General features: G+C 42.2%; 1 protein-coding gene and 1 pseudogene across 4 annotated transcripts; one reads left to right on the plus strand and one right to left on the minus strand.

The window, feature by feature from the left end:
• Positions 1-403: 403 nt before the first annotated feature.
• On the minus strand, positions 404-8,478 carry LOC147988809 (uncharacterized). 4 transcript variants are annotated; one of them, XR_015617816.1, is made up of 5 exons: positions 7,942-8,478; positions 7,666-7,829; positions 7,455-7,514; positions 3,480-3,609; positions 722-1,985 (listed from the first exon to the last, which is right to left on the minus strand). XR_015617816.1 is itself a non-coding variant. In XM_087545636.1 (4 exons), the coding sequence occupies exons 1-4, from the start codon at positions 7,988-7,990 to the stop codon at positions 3,646-3,648; spliced, it is 342 nt and encodes a 113-aa protein (XP_087401762.1). In that variant the 5' UTR covers positions 7,991-8,478; the 3' UTR covers positions 3,620-3,645. The 4 variants fall into 4 exon arrangements, 1 of the variants encoding a protein (XP_087401762.1); XR_015617814.1 differs by having other exon boundaries at positions 723-1,985; positions 7,666-7,791; XM_087545636.1 differs by lacking the exons at positions 722-1,985; positions 3,480-3,609 and adding an exon at positions 3,620-3,752 and having other exon boundaries at positions 7,666-7,791.
• Positions 3,760-5,673, plus strand: LOC147988810 (uncharacterized; annotated as a pseudogene).
• Positions 8,479-9,560: the final 1,082 nt, after the last annotated feature.

A 9,560-nucleotide genomic window follows, 5' to 3' on the forward strand; every position in this document is an offset into this window, starting at 1 on the left:
GAAAAAAGTTAATCGAATTTGAAAAATAGTTCATCGAATTTGAAAAAGGTTCATCAAATTTGAAAAAAGTTCAACGCATTTGATAAGTTCATTGATGTTAAGAAAAATTTCAAAAAAATTTAAAAAAGTTCATCAAACCCAGGAAGAAGAAAAGCAAAAAACAAAAAGAAAAAACAAAAAAGGAAAACAGAAAAATAAAAAAACCAGAAGAAAAAAACGAAGTAAAAGGCGTAGAAAGATGAAAGTAGCACATTGATTTTGGGGTGGCCGGTTGGTTATGCAGCTTACCTTTTTTTTTTGAAGTTAAAGCAAAGCTTTATAACTTAATGGTGTACGGGTAAATCACCCGCAACACAAACGGCCACTTGGGCTGGTACATCGACACCCACTCGACAGCTGAGTTTGCAGGGTACATATGACCAAGGCTTGCTAGCTCATGAGCTGCGGAGTTAGCACTACGCCGACACCATTTTATTACCAATTTAGAAAACCACAGCTTAAGCTTACCTTTGAGCACGGGGTCCTGGGTTCGAATCAAAGCACGGGCATAATTTATTTCGAGTTTTGAAAAATAGAGGAAAAAAGCTAGATGGGCCAGCCCAGCAGAGAGGTGGGGGTATGCTCCCGATTGCGAGTTGTACGGTATCGGGTGCATAAGGCGCCAAATAGGATTTGCGAGAAATAGGGATGCCCGTTGGGGGACGCAGCGAGCGTCATATCCTGAGAAGTAGGCCCATAGAACCCAGATAACAATATACCCTGAGAATTAGGCCAAGTGTTTGTGCCCCGTCGATGGCCCTGTTGTCGCTCGTGTCGCCGCCATCGCCGGTTCTTCCTCGTCGCGTCCCTGCCGCGGCCTCCACCTCGCCCTCAAGCTTTGGCCATTGACCTTCAGAATTTCTGCGATCTATACGTACCTTTTGCCGCAGCTCCTGAGTCTCCACGTACAGATCTGACCTGCAGCCCGCGGTGGTGGTCACATCGATCTTCAGCTCTTGTGAACCACGGTTGGACCTCATGCCTCGTAATATCTTCTTCGCTTCCTCAAATTGGAGAATTGCCGTCTGATCATTCATCATTGAAAAGGCAAATCCTTAATAAGGGTTTCTTCTCTTGCCAAGCGCACTTTAGTATGCACTTTTATATGACAGTTACGTACTCCCTCTGTTCCGAAATAGTTGTCGTTGGGGAACTTTTCCGACCAGCTGAAAACAGGATAAAGTACCAAACTACCCTCAATTTGAAATTCTTGTCGCCGGGGATCTTCGTCTTACTCCATCGCTCCTCCCCTCCGCCAGGCTCCATCCCACTGCTGCAGCTCCGGCGTCCGCCCGCGCCGGTCGCAGCTCCCTCGTCGGCCGCCTTCCTCCGCTCCAATCAAGAGCCCAAACTCGTACGCAGCTCCCTCGCCGTCCGCCACAGCCTCCAGCCGCCCGCGACTCCTGGCCGTCGCGCCCCCCGCGACTACTGGCCTTCGCGCCGCCCATGCTCCTCCCCGCACCGACCAGCAGCAGCGCCGCCCGTGCTCCTCCTCCTCCTGCCTGAGCCTTCCAGCTCCTTGATTCAGGCACTGGAGCTCCGGATCCGGCCAATTGACCTCCGTCCGTGATCCTCCCCGCACTGACCAACAGCAGTAGTAGTGTAGCTTGTGCTCCTCCTCCTGCCTCAGCCTTCCAGCTCCTCGATTCAGGCACTGGAGCTCCGGATCCGGCCAATTGACCTCCGCCCGTGCTCCTCCCCGCACTGACCAACAGCAGCACTAGCGCTGCCTGTGTTGCTGTTTGAATTGATCAAAATTGTTAATCGCCAAAGAAATTGATCGCCGGAGTTGTACCACTTCTTCTCGCCACAGACAGAAATTGATCAGATGTGGTGATTGACTAGGACGTCTTCTCACCAGTCATAGCAAGCTTGAATTGATAGCCAGAGCAATTTTGAATTGATCAGCAAGGAGCAGCCACTGTCCATCTGTTCACCTGTCAAAACTAGCAGATCAACAGTAGAAGCAAGGATCAGCAAGGAGCAGCAAGGATCAGCAAGGAGCAGCAAGGAGCAGAAAATTGGCAAATTAGCAGATCAACAGTAGGTGAGCTACTCCATTTTTATGTGCTCCATCTGCTACAAGAAATTCAGTGTACTCATGCTTGCAATTGTACTCTTGCAAACAAATTACTCCATGCTAGTACTCCAGATCATGATTAAGAACTCAAGAAAACAATGTCAGTTCTGGCTAAGTGTGGCTCTACATCTATGAGATCACTTCTGGTGTTAGTATTGGGTCATGCAACTTCGGCTAGGATGTTCTTGGTTGCTTAATAACTTAACTAGATAGACATACTTAATGCAAAAAAAAGCAGGCACAAAGATTTCTTATACTAACCGTGTAGGATATGACACCAACACCAAATCCTTCAAGCAATCGTCCCATATACAGGAAAGAAGTGCCCCGTAAAACAAACGCCGACAAGCGCGACAGGTTCAAAAGCAGCAACAGCAAGTGGTGAAACTAAGCCTTTGGAAAATGCACTACTGTCATACTTTTGCGAAGGAGATGGCAAGCCAGCCGATGATGTTAGGAATAGCAGCAATCATACCACCATCCTAATCCTAATTTTAATTTTGCTCCTAGCTACTCCTAATTTTTAAGTACTCTACAGTAACAGAAAAGGTACTGAATTTTCTTAATTTGATAATACCACCATCTCAATGAATCAATGTTAATTAAAGGAGTACATTTTTTTAATTTTCAGTAGTACAAATTCCAACAACATCATCAGTCCAAAACATTAAGCTATTAACTGAATTTTGTGTGCATAACTGAATTTAACTGAAATTACATCTATCTCTGAAATTAATACCAACTGGTCCTTTGGTCTAAGTGGTGGTAATTCTTGAGTAAGTACATTCTTGACAAAGAGAAGAGAAGAGAAAAAAGATTCATTTATTTTTAAAAGTACTGATGCAAGCAGTAGAGTACACAAAACCTTCATTAGAGTATAAAAAAGTTTATGCAAGCATTAAAGGAACAGTTTCAGTTATTTTAATTAACTGGGAAAGTTCCGGCTAATTTTATTAAAGGAAAAGGTTGAGTTAATTTTAATTAAAATAAAAGAAGAGAAGAGAATAGCAGAGCAAGCAATGCTACCGCTCCAAGCTAATCTGACTGCAAATCATAAACTACTGCAAGCAGCTCCATGAAAAGAAGTACTGCAAGCAGGCTACTCCAAGCAGTACTACACTAAGTAATGTCACTTCAAGTAGTACTACACCAACTAATCTCTATTGATGTCATTTAAAGCAGTAATCTCTTCAACTAATCTCTACTGATGTCATTTAAAGCAGTAATCTCTTCAACTAATCTCTACTGATGTCATTTACAGTATTTTTGTAAACTAAATTTTTTGCCAAGGAAACAAAATTTTATAGCTTCAGGCCTAAGTACAGAATAGCTTCAGGAGCAAAGGAAAAGAAAAACATACCCAAATTTTTGAAGTGTTTCAGGCATCTCCCAACAATCTGGACGGGCAAAAAGGGAGTTTTATTCTCTTCTACGAAATTCATACCAACAATTCTTCCTTCCAAATCAATCAGGAGACCACCAATGAAAATCTGAAGAAAATGGTACCAATGTTAACAAGTACTCATTCAATAAGATCCATACAAAGAATGTGAGCACTTATAGAGCTCAGCATGTCGAAAGAGAAACTGAATGTTGTACACCTCAACATGTCGTCCCTTTTCGACCAAATTATCTACAGAAACATTGTACATTCAGTTTTCAGGCAAAAATGTTCAGAGATAATTAAGATACAGAAAACTAATTATGGCTGGTAATTTTTCATTAACCTAGGAAACTAATTCTTGCTTTGACAGTAAACGGACAACAATTGACCATAACAATATTGTCATTCTTGCTTTGACAGTAAATAGACAGCAATTGACTAATTCTTGCTTGACAGTAAACATACAACAATTGACAGTACACAGACTGAATTTATATGTACTTCTTCTTCTTCTTGTACTTCTACTTCTACTTCTACTTCTACTTCTACTTCATCTTACATATTCATATCTTCAGGAGAAAATGGATCTCCCAGACCTCAACTTCACTCCAGCTGCAAAAGATGTGGATGAAATGGATGAAAATGCAGAAAATGAAATGGAAGGACATGTAGGAGATGATATGGAAGGAGATGATGGAGAGGGAATGGAAGGAGATGAAATTATTCAAAATCCAGGTACAGTTACACTTGATCATTCCATCATTTCATCACTTGATCATTCCATCACTTCATCACTTGATCATTTCATTTAATCATTTCTTTGTTGTATGTCTTGGTGCAGGTGCTGGGCAAGTTGGTAGAAAAAATAAAACCCTCAATGACCAGCAAAAATTTGCTGCTTATGTAGCATTGCATACACTGTGTATGAGTAGAGGAGGCACTTTTAAGAAAACTGATACGCAAGATATTGCAAATTTTTTTGGAGTGGGTGTTTGGAATATACAAAGAATTTGGAGGAAAGCAATGTTGCAAATTCAACAAGGTCAAGAGGTAGATGTTGTCGATCGGAGAAAAGGAAATTCTGGAAGAAAGCCTAAGGACATTAACCTAGAAAAAATCCTAACAATCCCATTAAATAGGAGGTCTACTATTAGATCACTAGCCTGTCAACTGGGATGTAGCCTACTACACTTCATAGAAAGTTCATGCTAAATTTGATTAGGAGGCATACAAACTGTGTGAAGCCGGCTTTAAAGGAAAAGAATAAGATGGATAGGATGAATTTTTTTTTGTCGATTTTTGATGAGGCAACAACAACAACTGCGAGGCCTAAGTTCAAGACTATGCATAACGTTGTCCATATTGACGAGAAGTGGTTTAACATGACAAAGAAGAATAGAACATATTATCTGCTGGATTGGGAGGAAGAGCCTACGAGGCCTATACACGGCAACTGTATTGGCAAGGTGATGTTTTTAACGGCCGTTGCTAGGCCAAGGTGGGACAGCGAAGGAAACGTGACCTTCTCTGGGAAAATCGGTATCTGGCCATTCGTGAAAGAAGTTCCTGCTCAGAGGAGAAGCGACAACAGGCCCAGAGGTACAATAGAGACAAAGTCAATAAAGGTCGACAGAAAAGTGATGAGGGAGTTCCTGATAGAGAAAGTCTTGCCAGCGATACAAGCAGTTTGGCCGGAAAGTGATGCTGGACAGACCATCTACATTCAGCAGGATAATGCTAAGCCCCATATCTTGCCAGATGACCAGGAATTTCTAGCAGCTATCGCAAAAACTAGACTTGACATTAGATTAGTACAACAGCCTGCCAACAGTCCTGATTTGAATGTGCTTGACCTTGGGTTTTTCAACTCGCTGCAATCGCTGACAGATTGTCTGAGTCCTAAAACACTACAAGACCTTATTGCAGGTGTTTGGGAGGAATTTGAAGGCTATGATGTTTACAAGCTCAACAGAATTTTCCTAACTCTACAAATGTGCATGATTGAGATCATGAACCATGCGGGGGGAAATGGGTATAAAATACCACATGTTAACAAGGAAAGGCTTGAGGGTATTGGGTAGCTACCTCCAAGACTAACATGCCCGAAAGAGGTTTACACGAATGCCCTATACAACTTAGAGGTAATGGGGAGGGTTCAGTGATGAGGCTTGTTCGGATGCTTGAGATGAGGCTTGTTCGGATGCTTGAGATGAGACTTGTTCTGATGCTTGACATGAGGCTTGTTCAGATGCTTGAGATGAGGCTTGTTCCGATGCTTGACATGAGGCTTGTTCAGATGCTTGAGATGAGGCTTGTTCTGATTCTTGACATGAGGCTTGTTCAGATGCTTGAGATGAGCTTGTTCAGATGCTTGAGATGAGGCTTGTTCCGATGCTTGACATGAGGCTTGTTCCGATGCTTGACATGAGGCTTGTTCAGATGTGGAGTATGTGTAGTTCCTTGAGATGAGACTTGTGCGGAGTGCATCCCATGTGAAATTACTCCATATGTGTAATACTCCATTTTGTGAGGCTTGTATGTGTAACTCCATTTTGTGATCATTTTTACTCCATATATTTTTTCTCCATTTTGTGAGACTTGTATGTGTAATTCATTTGCTTGTGTGGAGTACTCCATTTAAATGAAAGAGAAGAGAAGAGAGTAGTAGGAGACAAGATGAGTGAATTTAGAGATGAGAAGATAATTTAGAGAAGAAGAGAACAAGCAAAGTAGTAGGAGAGGAAATGAGTGGGAGAGGAGAGGAGTATGGAGGGCACAAGGGAAGTACACTAAACTACAGATGCAAGAAGAGAAAGAGGAGAGAAGAAGAGAGAAGAGAAGTCCTGCTGTAACTGAAAAAGTTTTAGTTAAGTAACTGAAAAAATTCAGTTAATGAACTGAAACTTACACCAAACTATTGATGTCCTACACTAAACTACTGATGTCCTACACTACTGCAAGTGCTATACTACTGCAAGTCTGCAACTGTTAAATTAACAAAAAAGTTTCATTTAGTTTTACTTAAAGGAAAAGATTCATTTTAAGCTAATGTACCAAGTCAACAGAAGATTCATGACAAGATTAACAGTAGCAGAAGCTTCATGTGCTAAAATCTGAAGCTTCATGGGAAAAATTACAGAAGCTTCATGTGCAAAATTGCAGAATTTGCAAAACTGAAAATGTGATTCAGAAAATAAATAGCAGTGGAAACACGGGCCTCATTGCAGAATTTTGGAGCAGACTACTGAAAAGAGAAGAGAAAGAGAAGTGAAGAGAAGAGAGCGAGAGTAGAGAAGAGAAGAGTAAGAGAAGAGAAGAGAATTCTTCGCACTGCTCCTCTTCCTACTCCAAGAACTACTCCTACTCCTAACAGAAAGAAATTAAGTTAATTAACTTAAAAAAGTATTTTCAGTTAATTAACAGGAGTAGTTCTAAGGTGCAGAGTAGTTTCAGTTAATTAATAGGAGTAGTTTTAAGGTGCATAGTAGTTCTAAGAACTACTCCTACTCCTAAATTTAATTTACTGAAGAGAAGAGAAATGAGTAGAATTACTCAAAGCCTTGCTAAACAGCAAATCCTATACTCGAGCACATAAAAGTTCCTACAGAGCAAGCAATTGGCTTTCTTCCAATTAGCTTGATACTCCACAGATTAGGTTGCAGCAAAAATGCACTACAGAGCAAACAATTACTCCAAACAAGCACTATTGATCAGCATCCTACTTCCTGAAAACAAGCACTACTTGCACTTACAAATTCGGTGTTAATTACTGTACAGTAACACTGATCATGGGAGTACAAAAGGTTTCAGTTAATTTAAATTAACTGAAAAGCTGTAATTCATATTCAATTACTGGACAGTGCAATTGAGAGTTTATTTACTATCATTATTTAAGTTGCGATACAAACTATATGTGCATCCAAAAGAATTCGGCTATGAGTATCCGCTTACTAAGATTCGGTGCATCTTTTTCCTGAAGTTCAGCCAAGTGTTCTTTTCCTGAATGCTCACCTGTAGCAGCAACATTGCACAAAGAGGCGAATTCAGTCAAGTGCAGAGACGAGTTAGAGGCAAATTCAGTCAACATTTGCACAAAGAACTGTTGTCTCATGTAACTACAGAGGCCAGAGCGCCCTCATCACCCACCAGGACCAGTCTGTACCTTTGTTTGCACGGGAGTGGTTGTCGTCCGCTTTGGCGAGCATCGCTGCCACCGTCCTGCAGTAGAGCATTCGCATAAGAGCAGAGCAGAGGGCAGCTGCTGCTCCCCATGTTCTCTTCTTCAGTCCTGAAATTGAGATAGCAAGCAGCAAGAGGGGATGATTGCTGGAATTACCCACAAACGGCAGGCGATTCAGTAGAAATTCGCAGCTGGAGGCTGGCCGAATCGGCTCTGCCCCAAAAAATTTCATGGAGAGAGGGAGAGTAGTGAACTGACCTGGAGCTGGATCTGGACGGAGGAGGTCAGAACTGGCCATGGCGCTCATCCCTCCGACAGGCTCTCCGTCTTCCTCGGCGACGGCAGCGACATGACGAGAGTGAAGAGGACTACACAATGTAAGAGCGGCCGGCACCACCCCCCTATTCCCGCTGCTCCGGTCCAGCACCGCTGCTCCAATCTAGCACTGCCCTCCTCCTCCCACTGCTCCAACACGGATCGAGCACCGCCGCCCACAGATCGAGCACCCCGGCTGGTAAAAATTTCACCTTTGACCGACGAGGGGGAGACGGGTTGCTAGTTTTAGGGGTGGTGAGGAGCAAGGCTGCAGTGAGGAAGACACCGACGAGAGGGAGAGGGCGGCGACTGGCCGGCGGCACAAGGGATCTGGGCAGGGAGGAGCGAGTGGTCGTCGGGCGCCTTGTGGTCGTCGGGGAGAGAGTGTTGGCCGGGAGAGAGCGTGTGGTCGGGGAGAGAGCGAGTGCGAGGGCAAAAGGGGAAACGGGAGAAATATCGTAACGTGACAAAAAATGAACTGATAATCCCCGACGACAACTATTTTGGAACAGAGGGAGTAGTACATTGCTATTCCGAATTTCATCTGTTGGTGTTTTTTTGGGATTATTTCTGCTGGAACCCATGAGGGTTTTCTCAGAAGCTCGTTTTCTTTGATGGTGCTTGAATGGAGATACATACAGTACTACTCCCTCCGTCCCATAATGTAAGACGTTTTTTGACACTAAAAAAACGTCTTACATTATGGGACGAAGCGAGTAGTTCCTAACTGATATTATCAAGAATTCGTGTCCATTGGAAATAATAGTAGCTTTATTTAAGCTTCACACTTCTTCCTGTGCAAATATGAGGCCTGAATATTGATTATTCAACTTGCACGGCTGCTAAGCACGTAAGCTTTAATCAATTTATGTATCAGAACTATTGCTACGAACTGCTTACATTTAGTTTACTTGGCATGTGCCTGACTTGTGAGATCTTATGAGTTTCACCTTTAGCCTACCCCAACTTGTTTGGGACTAAAGGCTTTGTTGTTGTTGTTGTTGTTGGCATGTGCCTGACTTATGTGGTATCTTCATGTTATATATGGAGGGAAGGAGCTTCTTATTTAATTTGCAGGACATGTGTTGATTTTGATTAGAAATATGACGCTGCGGTTTGTCATCATTGTCTTCAACATCAGTGCTTGAACGATGCTTATAATGTCAAACTTCTGGACATTCCTCATCAGTTGAATCAACTGGCAGTGGCACTAGTTTGTAGGAACAAAGCCATTGCAGAGTCAAAGCAGTTATGAATGAAGTTTGCAACGGCCTTGCTGTAAAATTGTGCACAATATAAATAGTACAACACTTTCATATTGTAATACTTGTAAGTCATTTTCATGAAATATGTTTTTTTAACCTAACTGGTGAGATTGCCACATTTGACATTTACTTTTCGAGTAGATGATTTTTCATATAAAAAACTTTTTCATCCAAGTTAGTATGCAAAAGTTATGCCCATTTTTACAAATTTCAGAGAGATTTTGCAAATAAAGTCAAAATTCACATTTGCAAATTTTCCCAACAACTAGACCACATATCACATGGGAAACTTATTTT

Source organism: Triticum urartu, chromosome 1A (genome assembly GCF_056163025.1).
Source record: "Triticum urartu cultivar PI428250 chromosome 1A, HENAU_Tu73, whole genome shotgun sequence".
In the NCBI taxonomy this organism is placed as follows: Eukaryota; Viridiplantae; Streptophyta; class Magnoliopsida; order Poales; family Poaceae; genus Triticum; species Triticum urartu.

Excerpts from the sequence above, each read along its gene's own strand:
- LOC147988809 (XM_087545636.1), bottom strand. The coding sequence starts at position 7,990 with ATGAGCGCCATGGCCAGTTCTGACCTCCTCCGTCCAGATCCAGCTCCA. Across the intron at positions 7,792-7,941 it reads CCGTCCAGATCCAGCTCCAG|GACTGAAGAAGAGAACATGG; the intron begins GTCAGTTCACTA and ends TCTCAATTTCAG. Across the intron at positions 3,753-7,454 it reads AAAAGATGCACCGAATCTTA|ATAATTTGGTCGAAAAGGGA; the intron begins GTAAGCGGATAC and ends ATGTTTCTGTAG.